Source organism: Gossypium hirsutum, chromosome D01, assembly GCF_007990345.1.
Source record: "Gossypium hirsutum isolate 1008001.06 chromosome D01, Gossypium_hirsutum_v2.1, whole genome shotgun sequence".
NCBI classification, from domain to species: Eukaryota; Viridiplantae; Streptophyta; class Magnoliopsida; order Malvales; family Malvaceae; genus Gossypium; species Gossypium hirsutum.
In genome coordinates, this window is record NC_053437.1 from 2,309,783 (window position 1) to 2,326,251 (window position 16,469).

Here is a 16,469-nt window from a genome sequence, read left to right on the forward strand (position 1 = left end):
AACAAAATTTAACCGGCTATTATTTACACAAATTTATCTTTGCTATTCATATTCTTCTAATAAGAAACGAAAGGATTCTCCAACCTCTCCTAGTTTTCCCTTTTTGGGAATTAAACACTATCTATCTTTGTTTTAACTGTCGCTGGCTTTCCTATGATACTTTTTGCCGGCAAAACCTCCTTCCCCTCTTCGTTCCTTCATCCTTTACCCACTCATCTTTCACCTCTTGTTTCCTCATCCTTCCCTATTTTCCATTTTCCCCTCCCATTTCCATCATTTTCCTTCCAATTGACACTTCTTTGCCTTGCTACTCACCTTTTTCCGGCATGAAAGGGCTTTGATTTCGAAATGATAAATTTGGCTGAGGGTTTGGCCCTTTAGTCATTGAGGACTCATGATTTCTCGAGTCATTATAGTTTAATTTCCTTGAGTCCGTAATGATTTTGTCTATATAATCTAAAAGATAATAATTTTGTCTATATATAATCTAGAAGATTTGAGTTTTACATGTTTTTACATATTTTTAAATAGATAATATTGTCAGTATTAGATTTAAGTATTTCATTATGATAGCTAAGCGTCAAATGATGTATTTTCTATATGTCATTTTTTCCATTGAGCTTTATTCCTAACATGTTAAATTTTATGATTCATTTTCTTTGATCATAACTAGTGGTGAAGCTAGGGGCTGACAGAATCACAATCTCCTAAAAAATAAAAAATTTTAATAAAATTTTGATTTAATTTTTTAAAAATTATAAAAATTTATACTATTAAAATAGTAAAATTATATTTTTACTATCGTAAAAATCCTAATTATAACTATTTACATATGAATGTATTTCATTTCGGGAATAAAAAAAAACAAAAGAGAAATTTTATAAAACATGAATTCTTGAACTAAGAAAAGCTGTAATATATTATTCACGTGCGCCTCACGTGATTTCCATCATACGTTGAATTGACCTCAAAACCCCTGCCTTATATATACAATCTCGCAAGATAGGTTCCACAGCCTACACCTTCCCCATGTCCAATTCGCTCTTTCCTTCTGTCTCTCACTCATTTCCACCAACAGTGTTGCACATTCGCGTGTTCCCCTTACGCGCCACCATCTCCATTCCGATCGCTGTCTCGGCTCGCACCTATCCTTCTACTCTCAACCGTAGATTTCTCTGGATTCCTTCTCCGATAATGAGCTCCAACACGAAACTTGCCGCGACTCAACCGGAGCTGTGTCAACTTAATGATTCATCCGATTTCGAAAAGCTCCTCTCACCGAGCGGTTACATCTCAATCTGCGGCTTCGGTTCCCTTCTCTCCGGTAGGTACAGTTAGCTAAGCTTCCAACCTGATCTTAATTGATGATCATCATGATTCATTGATCATCGCTTAATTGAGAGCAGAAAGGAGCGCACGAAGTACGTTTCCGAATCTATTGAACTTCAGAGTAGCGAAATTGAAAGGATTTAGGCGTGTCTTCGCTCACGTCGCCCCAATTTTCTTCGATCGTGGCATCGCCAAGCCTGAAACCAAGGTTATGTTTGGATACTGAGAATTCAGTGGAAACTTTGATTTGAAATGTTTAATTTCTTTTTCATGTTTTAAAATGAATTTGTTGTTTTTTATTGCAGGAGATATCAAGCTTAAGTGTAGAGCCTTGTGAAGGGGAGACTCTAATTGTTACTGTTTTCGAGATTCAAAAATCTGAGGTATTGCATTTCTATTCCAAATTTTTGAGTTGAATAATTTCAGCTTTTACCTGATATATTGCTGTGTAAAATCAGATTCCAGCTTTCATGGAAAGAGAACTCGAATTCCGATTTCTTGCTGTAAGTTTCTTCTTACTTAATTTTTCGTGCTAATTGGCTATCCATTTCTTGCTCTGTGAATATGGAGGATTGATTTGTTTGTTTTACAGGTCTTGCCTGAAACACTTGATGGAGAGCCTTTTGCTAATCCAGCCGTATGTGAAATTTGTTCAATTTACTTTACCACTTTCATTTTCCTGAAGTATTTTGTATTCAACACCCATGCTGGACACATATTCGAACATAGATAAACATGCTAATGCATAAAAATGAAGCATAATACCAAATTTAGCCACTAAGGTTTACATATTTTGTCACTTTGACCTTAATTCTGTTCTTTAGATCATTTTTGCCCTCAACCTTTAGATTTTAGTCTAATTGCTTTTTGTTGGACGGAAAAACTGACTAAACTCTTAAAATTTTAATGTCATTGGCGTGGTATCTCACATGGCAATTTAGTTGTACAGTTGTACTTCATTGCTAACATAGATAATCTTTAAAAAGAACTTTTATGATTTTTTTAAAAAAATTTTAAATTTTTTTTTTAATTTTTACGAAGTGCATGTAAAGTGCCACACGAGTTATCACGTCAGTGTTGTGAAAGTTTTAACAGTTCAACTGACTTTTTCATCCAACAAAAAGCGATATAACTAGGGTCAAAGTGATAAAAGAAAAATCAGAGTCAAAGTAACAAAATAAGTAAACCTTAATAACTAAATTTGTTATTATGGCTAAAAAGAAACGAACGTACTCATATTACATAAAATACATGCCAGTATTCGACACTCCCGTCCGAATCTGACTAAGATAACCCATGCCTTTCTTCTTTTGGGGTTGTAATTTTTATGCATATTTGCTTGGAAATATCAATGTAGGTGCTTTGTACTCGTTACAGTGATGAGGAGTTCTTTCAAATTAGATGCAAAGGTTAAGTTTTTCCATTAGTTATTCTTTTTTTTTTGTGACTTTGAGATTCTGAGTGAAAGAATATGTACTTTTTTTGCTAACCGTTTATGCTGCTTCATATTCATAATGTGTAACAAAAGCTTATGCCTTTGTGCAGGAAATAAGGACATTTATTTCCAGCACTACGGTCGATACAACATCGAAAAGATTTGGCGAGATGATATCTTGCCGTGCCGTGTATATCTTCGACATTGGTATGTACTATTGCAATTCTTATGCTGTAGTCCTACATAGTATAAAATATTATGTTCCTCAGATTCTTATTTTCCTTGAAGTGTATACCAGTATGAAGATATGATCTTCTAAGAATCTTTCAAATACTTGAAAATCTAAGGGAAAATAAATAGAATATACCCGTGGTGTACATCTCTATATCCAACACTATCACTCGAGTTTGATTAACATAGGGAATAAAGCACGTGATGAATGCAGAACCACATTGCTTGCTAGATTTGAAATTTTTTGTAAGCCATCTGAAGTATGACTTTCATTTCTGTATTTCTTTGTGGTTTGATACTTTGTTCAAGCCGAGCTGAGCCCAAATATTAAAGGTGTAATCGAGGCGAGCTCGAGTTTGAGCTCAGCTCAAAATTCAGAGCTCAATCGAATATCCATTTTAAACTCAAGCTTGATTTGAGATATAACCAAGTTATTTGAACTTGAGCTCGATTAAGTTCAAGTTTGAGCTCTACATCAACTAGATAATTAAACAACAACGTAATTTAATGACAAAAATATTTAAATATACATTAAAAATGAAAAGTTTGATAAAGCTCTTGAGCCGTTTGAACCAAGTATTACTAAGCTTGAGCTTGGCTCGATAATTACTGAATTGAGTTTGAGTTTTTCCGAAATCATACTCGAGTAACTTGTGAGCACCATTGTCTCATTTATACCACTAAGTGCACCTGAGTTTTTGACTAAAAAGCATTGAATTGCTGATCTGTTCATTCCCGATACTTTTTACATGCTTAGGCTTAAGAATTTTGGTTAAGCCGAGTAATACACATTTGTTGTATTCTAGTGTGTTGGCAGCTAAGAATCTTGGTGATATTGCTTACAATAACTTCTTGGATCATACATTCCTCGGAGACCGAACGGCCACCATCCGGACGTATTTGGCTACAACTGGTTCAGGCATCATGGAAGAGGAGCCTCCGGAATCTCTGAAGTCCCGCTACGGTGGCTGATATCATCGTCAAATCGACAGGTTTATCCTCTTGACATTTCTATATTTAACCATATTTTGGGACCTGATTAGTAGAGCTGCCAATATAGAATTCTTTTAATGAATCATTCTTTGCTTTATTGTTTGCTCCCACTTCAACTGGTCAAGGGATAAAGTAGAGGGTTTATTTCATAACTTTTAAGTTAATTTTCGGAGAAGAAAACCATTATTGTGCTATTATAATAACAATAATAATACTATTTTATATTAAATATTGTAATAATTAGTTTGGTAATTTTTAATATCTTGAACATCGCAACTTTACGCCTTAAGTTTCCAAATTTTGATTTATATTCTCTGATTTAAAAGCAAAGTTTAAATCCTAGCTTGAGAAATCCCCAACTAAAATTTTCTGACTTCACCTATGGTTATTCATTTATGTTGCATGAAAGTTAGAAGTGTAAATGAGACACTAATATTCACAAATTTGTCTCGAAATATTCTATTTGAACAGCTTGAAAGCTTAATCGAGCTTTTCATTTGAATATATTTTTATTTTATGAAATTATAATTTTACTCTTTATTTTATAAAGAGCTTAAATATGAATGAGCTTGATATCGAGTAACTTGAAATTATAGTTTTATATTTATGATTATCCCTTTATTTTTAGTCTCCCTTGTACCAAAAACAAAATATGAAAACCAGCAGTGTGATTCCCTTTAATCTTGTAAAACATCAAATTTACAATCCTCGTCTTTTTCAAGTTCAATAATTAACAATTCCATCATTTTCTTATACATTGGCATATAGTGATCATTAATCATGGTTCTTGATAGCCGGATCTTACTATACAATTCTCTAGGTGTTTCATATATACGAACCTTACCGTTGTTAGACCCGTCTCCGTTGCCGTCACCATCATGATCATCTAGGACAGCAGCATCCGATGAAGGCATGGCAACAATATGCATAATTCTACCTGGAGGATAGAACCGGAGGTTCTCTGAGGCATCCGAGGAAGAGATTGCACTTCTACTTTCCGAGGATACATCTGCAGCAATGACATTCTCCTGTTCCGAAATTTCTTTTGCCGCAGCAGCTTCTTCGGCACAGCCATGAAGATCAACTTCGCTCTCCTGCCTCTTAAGCTCCTTCTCAAGTTCATACCACAACTCACCACCCACAAATTCGTCTGTGGTAGACGTAGTAATACCTCTATCCATTTCAATTAGGGGTTCGTCTTCATCGGTGTCATTGTGATCCAAACCGCCACCAGAGTGACAATCCACTTCGGTCACAAGAGCTTTGGAACTTGTTTTAGATGTTAATGAAGGTTTGGTCATATCATCGCCTTTAGCATTCAATCCCGAAACTACATTCCGACGGCGAGGACCAATGCAAGACCATGAAGTTAGAGATGAGCGGCTTCTTACAACAGCTTGAGCAACATTTTGAGCACCTTTCATGACAACCTATAGTGTTAAAACCGAAACAATCCACCCATTATACCAAAAAAAACTGGAAAAACTAGAACAAGATACAATTTAGTTTGGTTCGGGTTTTTTCTGTTTTTTTTTTAATTGAGAGTCAAGTGACGCCCAAAACTTTATAAAGAGTATAAATAGATGGTATTTGAAAGTTTCTTTTTATTAATTTAGAAGTAAAATATTTATTATATTATTTAAAAAGTTAGAAACTAATCGAAAATTAAATAAAATTAAAATTCAATTTGATTTGAATAATTACGGTTTTTTAACTTAAGCACCAAAAACCAGATCAAATATAGAAATGCGCATAAGATTGTTAATAAGTTTTACCTTAGTGCTGCTAGAAACTGGTCGGAGAAGGGCACCAGCACCGGCGACACTAGCTTTTGCAGTAGCCATCGAGGGAAGACGTGAGCCCAGAGCAGTAGCAGAACGGTAAACAACATTAAGAACCTTGGTTCGTTCAACTTGATCCCTCAAATCATTTAACCACGACGACGTCGTAACCTGAGTGTAAATGTCGGATGCAATCAGAATTTTTTAAGTTGTTTCATGTATTTGGAGGATACTTGAATCGAAGTTGGACAAGAGGACTTCAAAAGAAATGAAGAATTAGAGCAAACTTTAACAATGAGAAGTACCTCGGTGCGAAGATCATCAACGGAAGCAGCTGAGAAAGTAGGCACTAAATCAGAGCCATTGATGATAGTTGTAATGAAGTGTTTGCCTGATTCCGCTAAATCCCATGTCATACACGCAGCTGCAACATTAGACAGTAGTGTAATCAATTTCTAAGCCTCATCAAGCATATGATATTAGAACCTTTTACTAATCGCAAAAAGCGTTTGTAATTGGATTTAGGTACAAGTGTCGGATAGAAAAATGTGTCTAATACGAGCATGGCTTATTGTGGAAATGATGAGGGTTTACATCATTTACACTAAGCTTAGATATGAAACGATAATATGTTGGAAACGTTTTACCAGGGGCAAATGTAAAACAAGTGGTGGAGGCAGCAAACTCCTTATGTTCCCGAAGAATGTAGGTTAGTAATGCTGCTGTACCACCTCCAAGCGAATGCCCCACAATCTGACAGTAAATGTAAATATTACAAACACAGTTCTAAATATCATTTCCAATCATCCAATCACAAAAGTATATAATTTAAACAAAAATAAGGAGGAAATGGCAATAGGGTGGAGCGGGGTGGAGCGATCTTTCCCTCACCCTGATCCTGATTTGATATACCCTCAGCATTACTTTATCTCAACCGCCTCGAAATTACCCGCCTCGAATCCAATTCGGAAAATTGAACTATATTCAACTCTGACCTGACCCAAAATACCACAATCTTTTTCTTTTTCTATCAAAAAAGGATAATAAATTTTAATTTTTTTTGTTATTTTTAATGATACTATTAATTGTTTTCTAAATATAATTATGCTAATATTAATATAACTTTTATTATAATTTTAAACTAACATTATATAAAGGGTATTTTGGTAACTATCTTGGGGCACCAGTTTTTCTTAAATCCAAACCTGACTTGAAGAATTAAACTGCCCCGAAACCTACTTTTTCTAAAAGAAAAATCCTATCGGATCGGGTCAGAACTGTCGGGTCTGTTTTTTTTTTTGTGCCATCATTAGCTACAGCTAAGTTCAGTAAGGCCATACTTCAAGGAACAAAATAATAAAATTTAGGCATTAACAAAATATAAATGATAGCAAATTTCTAAGTGATATCAAATTTTTTAACACCATACTCAGTGGTGGAGCTACTAAGAGATCCAGGGGACCATTGCCTCCCCAAGATCTGAGATTTTTCAATTTCCCCTTTATACTATGGCCTTCCCAAATATAGAAATAGGTCCCTTCAATATTTTTATAGTATTAAAAATAATGTTTTAAAAAAGTTCTTCTTGATAAAAATAAAGGGAATTTTTTTTTGAAAAGCCAAATTTGGAGAATAAAAATTGGAATATAAAAAGAGCCATCTCCACTCTTGGCACTCACACTACTTTCTCATCTCTTCTCCTTAAAAAAAATTTACGAAGCATGTCTAATTTTAGCTTGACCCTCCTAAGATTAACATCTTGACTCCGCCAATGACTATATTGATATCAAAATTAATGCTATAATTAGAAATTTTGGTTTTCTTTTTCGAGCGCGTGGTAGAATTTTAGGGGCTTTTTTATTCATGGAAGGAAAGTGGAAAACGAAAACAGTTGGCAAATTACCTTAACTTTGTAGTCAGGGTATTGAGCAATAGCCTTGAGAAGGCAAGGGGCAGTGAGCTTTGCAATCCAACGAGCAGCAGCCACCATTCCGCAATGCGCATATCCTAAGACGAGGTTGCTAACCCCACCATCATGTAAAACTGAATGGTGGAAAGGCACCACTGCACCTGTTGCTGCTGTTAGTGTATCTTTAATGCTGTGTGTACCACGTATCAATAGAAGGAAACACTTCGAATTTTCATCACGTATGATGGTGAATGCTGGTTTCATAAGCTGCAATTAATTGTTCCCAAAATAATTAATTGAAACAGATAAAAACAACACATGCCACATAACTATCCTCGGTAACATAAAATCCAGGTTGGATTTGTTGCTAACCTATGTTATTCAGTATGAGTGCCAAATGCAAATCTTTTTTTAAGTTTTTTAAGTATTGACATAACGATAATTTAGCTCCTAATGTTTTTTTATTTTGTCATTTTGTTCCTCATTCTTTTTTCTGGATATTTTGTCAAATTACTTTGTTTCAAACGGAAAAGCTAACTGAATTATTAAAATTTTAACAACATTGATGTGATAACTTACACGTTACACGTTAGCCTGTATATACTTCATAAGAATTCAAAAAGAAATTAAAAAGTATATATTAAAAAATTCAATAAGATTTCAAAAAAGTTAATAAATTTATTTTAAAAAATATCCATATTAATAATAAAGTGCACGTAAGTTGCCACGCAGCTCTCACATCAATGCTATTAAAATTTTAATAGTTCAATTATCTTTTCATCTAAAACAAAAAAATTTAAATAAAATTTGAAGGTTGAGGACCAAAATAATCCAAAAATAAAATGAGAGCTAAAATGACAAAATGAATAAATTTTAAAGCCTAAATTTATCTTTATGCCTTCAAGGATTTAATGGGTTCTTAAATGGTCAAATTCTCGTACCCATATCTAGATAAACATAGGATATTAAGTTACTTCAATAAAAATGTGCTACCTTGAGTATGGCAAAAGTTAAAACATTTCTACCTACACCAAAGAATAGGAGTTCCATGTGGATATGCAAGCCTATATCGACACAATGAGAGATGCTCTTTTGGTTCTAATAAGCTAAAGTTCGTAATATCTTCCAATTTAATTAACTAAGATTTGGAGATATCGGTAATTTAAGAAAAGTATAGATAATAATAACAACAACAATAACAATAATAATAATTTTGAGGGCAACGGGTAATCTTTTACGTCCTCTCATTCTTTCCCCCACAACTAAGACTCGTTAGATATGTTACCTTGTGCTTAAAGTTAAGATATTCATTGAACCTCATGTGTTGGCCTAATAGTTAAGGTGTTCATCTCTCCAATTATTGTCTAGGTTCGAGTCACGTTAGTCGCGTCGCTGTTAAGGCTTTACCCTCATTTTGTAATTCAAAAAAAAAAAAACCTAATATATTCATTCAGTATCCCTGTTTGATTTCAAGCTATCCTAAAACATTTACTCATTCAATGACTTGAGAACTAGGAGGTGAGGACCAGACAATCAGACATGTAAAACGAGTACATAATATGGATCTAACAAGTAACAACACAAAAAGTTTTTTTAATAATTATCAAGTCTAGCTTGAGTTTGAGTTATTGATTTAGCAGACTACAAATATTGTAATATTCAATTTACGGTTGGCGTGCCTAATCGAGCTTTATATTTTAATATATTTTAATATTATGAATTTTTATTTTTATTTTTATTGTATAGAAAAAACTTAAATGCAAGCTCGAGTAACTCTGATTAAAACTCAAATTGAAATCAAACTTAAAAATTGATATTCGATCAAACTCAAATCAAATATCAACTTTTGAATTTCGAGCACAACTCGAGCTTACCTGCTACGCTAAATCCATCTAACAAAAAGCTTCCATTTACATGTAAAATTAAAACAATAAACAAATGCTTTTAAGTTTTCAAGTGAATAACATACCCCTGCTTTAGGCTTATGAAGAAGAGCATCTTCCTCTGAATAACCTGCAGAGTCTAAAAACACCGGAAATGGCTTCTTCGAGAAAAGCCTACAAAGAGTTAACAGCCTTAGCAGATTATTCAACTCCTTTTTAATCTCTTCACCCTTAAGTTCCACACAATTATCACCTGCATATACACTTGCCACTTCGAAATTTCCCTAAAAAAAAACCAAAAAGAAGTTATCTAATACATAACTTCTTATCTTAATCTCAAAACGAAAGTGTGCCCTGGCATTTTACGAACCTGTCTCCGCATGAGATAATTAATGTCAAAAGCCAAATCTCCGATCGGCCATTTTCCAAGAGTCTCCGAGTATGTGAATCGGAGAGTCTCCGATATCGTAGCAATTGCTTCGAGCCACGTAGCGGGAGCTTGAGCTGGTCTCCTAACAATTCTCCGCTTTACCGATCTGCTCGATTTTGATAAATCCTCGTCTTCTTCACTGCCTACGCCGTCGGTTTTAACTTCCGATTTCCTCAACCAGACGTAGTATAGTATCACCGCCGCTCCCGCTGCCGTCGCCATTGTTCCGGCGGCCATCGTATCAGCTTTTCCGCCGGATCTCTTTAAAGAAACTAAGAGGAAATCTAAAATAAACCGGCGCTGGTTCCTGAAAAGGGCATTGAAGGATTCAACAAATTACGGGAACGGAGGTGTTTCTCCGCCAAATCGATGAGGGCTTTTTCGTCAGTTTGTAGGGAAAAAATAATACTACGTTGTGGAATTGAAAAGGCTCTTTTAAAAGGGCAAGGATAGGAATTAGGAATTTGAGAGGGCGCGCACGTTAGGCAAACCAAATACAATTATTCTGTCTACAAATAGAATAAAATAAAAACAAGGTGTTATTTAAATATTTGACAAATTAAAAATTTTTAATATTAATAAATAAATTTATAAGTAATGTAGATCTGTTTAATGATTAGGGTGCTGTGCTGAATTTTTAATGTTAAATTTTTAATTAATATTTAATTTGAATTATAAAAATTATTTTAGGGTTATAAATATACTGGTAAACTATTAAAATAGTCATTTATATTTAAACTGTTACGTTTTAGTCATTTACGTTATCGTATTGTAACATTTTAGTCACTGAGCCGTTCATTGTCGTTAACGGTGTAACAGTAAGCTGACATGGCACGTTAAGTCATCATTTCAAACAAAAATTTTAGGTTAATTTATACAATTGGTCCCCATATTTTTTTCATTTTAAGTAATTTAATTTTTTTCTTTTATATTTTTTAACTATTTTTTCTTTATTTTTCTTTCTCTTCTGCTTCTTTCTCTATTTTCCTCTATTCCCCATATCTTTTAACGTAATTTTTCTATGTTTTCCATTTGTTAAAACTAGTCCCTGTATTTTTATTTTGTTTGAGTAATTTAATTTTTTCAGCGAGCTTGTGGATTAGTTTTATCAAATGGAAAACATAAAAAAAAATACGTTAAAATAGATGAAGAAGGGAGGAAAATAGAGAGAGAAGCAAAAGAGAATGGAAAAAAAGTTAAAAGAACATAAAAGAAAAAAATTAAATTGCTCAAAATGAAAAAATATAGGGAACAATTGTAGAATTTAACCTAAAATTTTCATTTGAAATGATGATTTAACGTGCTACGTCAGCTTATCGTTACACCGTTGACAGCAATTAATGGCTCAGTGACTAAAATATTATAACACGATAACGTAAGTGACTAAAACGTAACATTTTAAACAAAAGTGACTAAAATGTAACCCAAGCCAAACAAAAGTGACTATTTTGGCAGTTTATCCTAAATATATTGTGTTTGATAAATGTAAATAATAAATTTTAAATATTTTCATTTTATATTTTTACCATTAATTTTAATTTGAATATAAAAAATATCTAGCAAAAATTCAAGTGTTAAATATAAAAATATCATAAAACTAAGAAAAAATAAATATTTTTAAGCTAATAATAGAAATAATTAATTTAACAGCTAATTATACTAAACATCTTTGAAACTACGATTCTCATTCTAAACTGGTCCTTAAATTTTAAAACATTCTAATTACATCTTTAAACTATCGACGCTATATCAATAAAGTCCTTTCATTACTAAAATAATTATTTTAACCGCTAAATGATACGTCAAATCTTATGTGACATAATTTAAAATAAAAAACTTAAATAAAAATTAATATTGTAAAAATCTCGATTTTGAGGTTTTCGATGCTTTTATAAAAATTATAGTTCACTCTCTCTCTCTCTTTTCGATTTTACTTTATTTTTAGTTTTTAATTTTAAAATGTTGCTGCAACATTTTACTTTTCTTTAAAATTTTCATTTTTAATTATGTCACATAAGATTTTACATGTCATTTAATGGTTAAATTCGCAATCTCAATAAAGGAAGGGATTGATTGATATAACATTGATAGTTTGAGAATGTAATTAGAAGTTTTGAAGTTTAAGGACCGATTTAAAATGAGGGTCGTAGTTTAGGGATGTTTGATGAAATTAACTCTTAATTTAAATTATTTTGGATTGATTTACAATTTAAAGGATAATAAACAATGTAAAAAAAAAAACCTAACTAAAGTATGAATTGACTACATGAATTCTTTGTTTAAGTGATAAGTCACCCCTTATTTATTTATATCTTTCAATGGCTTTTCATTGGAAAATTTCCATCAAATGGTTTTTTTTTTGTTTAATTATTAGAAAGAAGTAAAATTGATAAAAATAAATAAAAAATATTTTTAACAATATCCAAACCAATCATAAATATAATTAATTTAAATTATTTTGGATTGATTTGCAATTTAAAGAATAATAAATAATGTAAAATAAAAAAACTAAAGTATAAAATAAATAAATTGCAAGCTTTCTTTATTTAAGTGATAAGTCAGCCCTTATTAACTCATATTTTTCAATGGCTTTTCATTGAATTTTTTTTATTAAATGGTTTTTGATATTTAGAAGGACTAACATTGATATTTGATTATTAAGTGATAAGTCACCTTTTATATATTTATTGGTGTACAAGTTCCACCTAGACCTGTCCATGGGCCGGGCGGCCCGGCCCGACCCGACGGCCCGCTCAAAATATGAGAGGGTTCGGGTAAAAATATAAGCCCGAAATATGGGTTTGGGAAAAAAAACGAGCCGGGCCTCGGGCATCACTTTTTTGGCCCGGGCCCGACCTGGCCCGGCCTGAATATAATAAATATATATTTTTTAATTTTTTAATTTTTTAATTTTAAAATACATTTAAAATATTTTTTATTTTTAAAATAAATTTTTAATGTTTATTTAAAAAATGGGCCAGGCCGGACCGGACTCGGGCTTATGATATTTTTCCCGAGCCGGGCCTGGGCAAAATTTCAAGCCCATATTTCAGGTCGGGCCGGACCGGGCCCGGGCCTAGGAGGCTGGCCAAAAATTTTTCTAGGCCTGACCCGAACCCGGCCCGGCCCATGGACAGGTCTAGTTCCACTTCCTACTTAGTGGTAAAGTAAGGAATTTTTTAAGGAAAATAAAATTTTAAAAGAGCCAGAGTTTAAATTTTTTATTAATAAATTTTAAATTAAATAATTAATTATTTGATATTTGTCCAATTTAATCAAGGGGTCAAGCATTCTCTATAAATTACAAAAATATATTAAACAAGCCTATAATATAAGTAGTATAAAATAGGCTTAATATCATATTTGGTATCTGAACTTACCACTTTTTTTCTAATTTGGTACATAAACTTTTTTGTCCAATTTGGTACCTAAGCTTAACACTTTTTTCCTAATTTGGTACCTAAACTTGACATTTTTTCTTAAGTTGGTACTTAATCTTTTTTGGGGTATAATTTGGTACTTGAACTTAATTTTTTTCCCTAATTTGGTATCTAATCTTTTTTTTGTTCAATTTGATACTTGAACTTGTCAAACATTTTACAAATTACTCCAATATACTAACAATGCTATTTTTTATGAGGTAGCAAAAATAATTAATGTATGACTGACATGTGACAGATGATATAATTTTTTTATTTTATATGTTCAATTACTTTTAGTTTTAATCAATTAATTAATTAATTGAAAATAATAAATTTCTTTTTATTTGGGTTTTCAAAACTTCTTTTTTCTTATTCAATATTAATTCGTTAACATGAATTTACTCTAATACTGACAATATTTTTGTAGCATAAAAAAAAAAAACACCATTAATGTTTTGCATAATTTGTATAACATTTAATAAATTTAAGTACGAAATTAAACCTAAAAAAAGCTTAGGTATCATATTAGGAAAAAATATCAAGTTCAAGTACCAAATAGGGCCCAAAAAGTTTATGTACCAAATTAAGAAAAAATGTCAAGTTCATGTATCAAATTAAGCCAAAAAAATTAAGTACCATATTAAAAAAAATATCAAATTCATGTACCAAATATTATATTAAACCTATAAAATACAAAACAAACACGATATTGATTTCACAAATTATTATTTCTAGATCCAACTTCCAAGTATTGACTAGAGGTGCTCATGGGCCGGGCCAGGTTCAGGCCGGGCCCATAAAAAATTTCGACCCAGGCCATTTTTTTAATAAATACTAAAAATTTATTTTAAAAATTAAAAAAAAGTATTTTAAAAATATTTTAAAGTTAAAAAAATTTAAAAAAAAAGTATTTTAAAAATATTTTAAAATTAAAAAATGTAAAAAAAAATAAATATATTTATTATATCGGGTCCGGACCAAAAAAGTGATGCCCGAGGCACGGCCCATTTTCTAAACGGGCCTCATTTTTTTGCCCAAACCCATATTTTAAGCCTATATTTTTACCCAAACCCTCCCATATTTCGGGCGGGCTGTCGGGCCTGGCCGGACTGCCCGGCCCATGAGCACCTCTAGTATTGACCCATGATTTTTTAATAAAATTATTGGTATCATTATAATACATTTAGACGAGTTGTTAGGATTTCGAATAAGACTAAATGAGATGACATTGAAACCAATAATTAGTTAGTGGAAACATAAGAGTGTTCAATTGTTCAACAGTTGCTTTCATTTGATTTATTACATTTACATCTAGTGTTTCAACTTTCTACACATTTTCTACTTTATAAACTTATTTCTATATATTACATCTTTCCGCAACTTTTCTATTCATCACGCATCTCAAATAATATTTTTCTTAGTTAGCAATTTGCTTAACGGTTCTATTCATTAATTGTTATATTAAGTCTCAACCATCATGTCTGACATGAAATGATTTGGGGTACATCATAATGCATGAAAAAATTGAAAAGATTTAACACAAATATTTTATGTGAAAAAACCCTCCGAAGAAGATAGAAAATCACGGGTAAATATAATATCACTAAAACGTAAAAAATGAATAGTACGAAAGATAGAGATAAAACTAAACCCCAAAACCCAAAATAAGAATCCTCAAGACGTAAACACAAAATTTTCTAAAAACTTATAAAATCTAATACCTAAATGTGCTATGGGTTATTTTTCTAAGATAGAAAAAGAGTCTATTTATAAGCTAAATTCGAAATCAAATAATATTAAAATAATCCACACTAATTAAAGCTTAAGTGAAAAACTAAAAATAGAGTTTAATTGGAAGAAAAAAAAACCCAAAACAAATGCTAGGCATAACTCCACAACCAACTCAACATGTGGCATATTGAGACACAAGACATTAAAGGCTAGGAGCCTAAGGAGAGAGAAGCAACCATTACATTCCTTCTTGCCTACAAAAACTTCTACTCCCTTACTCTACAATTCCCACAACTCTTTCTTTTTAGGGATGTTTAAACGATCGGTTCAGTTAATACTTAAACTGAATTACTCGAAATGTAAATTTTTTTAACCATTAACCGAATTGAAGTTTTTTTCAAATATATTAACCGAATCGAAATATATTCAAATCAAAAGAAGTACAAAACATACAAAAAAATACATTGCTAATGTTCATTTCTTTTTTTTAATAGTTCAAAAAATTATGTAAGTATTGAAAGTTAACAACCAAACACTATATTATATATAATATATATTACTTATTTCGGTTAATTACTTGTTTTTGAACCGAATTACCTGATAATCAAAATTTCAAAAAATTATTAATCGACCACCAGCTGAACTAAATTCGACCACCGACAGATTAACCAAACTAGATTGGTTCGGTCGATTAATTCGATTTTAATCAAACTATGAACACATCTATTCCTATCAACCCTCCATCCTATCTTAAACATGGTAAACTAACCATCTCTGCCACCAACTTGTCCGTGTATCAACAATATATATTCAAATCAAAAGAATTATTATTTAGGTTTGCCTGACAAAAAAATAAAAAATTACTCTATCATTTTTTAAGTTATAAGTAGTATAATTATAAACAATACACATTCGAGTCAGTAATAATCAGATAGTTATAGAAAAATTAAGATAGTTAAAATAAATTAGTTTAAAATATCAAAATTTTATACCAACTAGTACAAGAAGGTATGCACGGGTACAAGTTGAAATTGACCGGAACAGACAAAAACACACCGAAATGGTCAAAATGCACCGAAGTTTTGACCAAAATGAAACACAAATTACTTGGAACCAATTTAGGACTGGAACGGTACGATACCGACTACCATGATTTGAATCCACATATTTTGACTTTTGAGTATTAAAAAAGTCCGGTTGAGAACCACCTTTGTTGATCCATTGGTTAAGGGTGTTCACCTTATTATCCATATCATTGATTTGAGTCGCAAGAATTGTCTATTTATGATATGTGTTGATAGTAATTTGCTCTCACCAGTCATATG

General features: G+C 31.9%; 2 protein-coding genes across 2 annotated transcripts; one reads left to right on the top strand and one right to left on the bottom strand.

The window, feature by feature from the left end:
- The first annotated feature begins 998 nt into the window (after nt 1-998).
- On the top strand, nt 999-5,623 carry LOC107936127 (uncharacterized). Its single transcript, XM_016868794.2, has 9 exons — nt 999-1,324; nt 1,407-1,537; nt 1,635-1,712; nt 1,788-1,832; nt 1,922-1,966; nt 2,687-2,738; nt 2,875-2,971; nt 3,802-3,987; nt 4,809-5,623. Exons 1-8 carry the CDS (start codon nt 1,030-1,032, stop codon nt 3,965-3,967), a joined length of 909 nt encoding a protein of 302 aa, XP_016724283.1. The 5' UTR covers nt 999-1,029; the 3' UTR covers nt 3,968-3,987; nt 4,809-5,623.
- On the bottom strand, nt 4,640-10,491 carry LOC121213724 (uncharacterized). Its single transcript, XM_041086726.1, has 7 exons — nt 9,932-10,491; nt 9,648-9,845; nt 7,673-7,945; nt 6,417-6,522; nt 6,075-6,193; nt 5,764-5,940; nt 4,640-5,418 (listed from the first exon to the last, which is right to left on the bottom strand). The coding sequence occupies exons 1-7, from the start codon at nt 10,226-10,228 to the stop codon at nt 4,666-4,668; spliced, it is 1,923 nt and encodes a 640-aa protein (XP_040942660.1). The 5' UTR covers nt 10,229-10,491; the 3' UTR covers nt 4,640-4,665.
- Between the last annotated feature and the right edge of the window lie 5,978 nt (nt 10,492-16,469).

What these genes read in the sequence shown, in the direction of transcription:
- LOC107936127 (XM_016868794.2), top strand. Translation starts at nt 1,030, where the DNA reads ATGTCCAATTCGCTCTTTCCTTCTGTCTCTCACTCATTTCCACCAACA. An exon ending in CTTTCAAATTAGATGCAAAG is followed by an intron (nt 2,739 to 2,874) that starts GTTAAGTTTTTC and finishes GCCTTTGTGCAG; the next exon opens with GAAATAAGGACATTTATTTC. An exon ending in CGTGTATATCTTCGACATTG is followed by an intron (nt 2,972 to 3,801) that starts GTATGTACTATT and finishes GTTGTATTCTAG; the next exon opens with TGTGTTGGCAGCTAAGAATC.
- LOC121213724 (XM_041086726.1), bottom strand. Translation starts at nt 10,228, where the DNA reads ATGGCCGCCGGAACAATGGCGACGGCAGCGGGAGCGGCGGTGATACTA. An exon ending in ACCCTGACTACAAAGTTAAG is followed by an intron (nt 6,523 to 7,672) that starts GTAATTTGCCAA and finishes ATTTACTGTCAG; the next exon opens with ATTGTGGGGCATTCGCTTGG. An exon ending in CAGTTTCTAGCAGCACTAAG is followed by an intron (nt 5,419 to 5,763) that starts GTAAAACTTATT and finishes TTAACACTATAG; the next exon opens with GTTGTCATGAAAGGTGCTCA.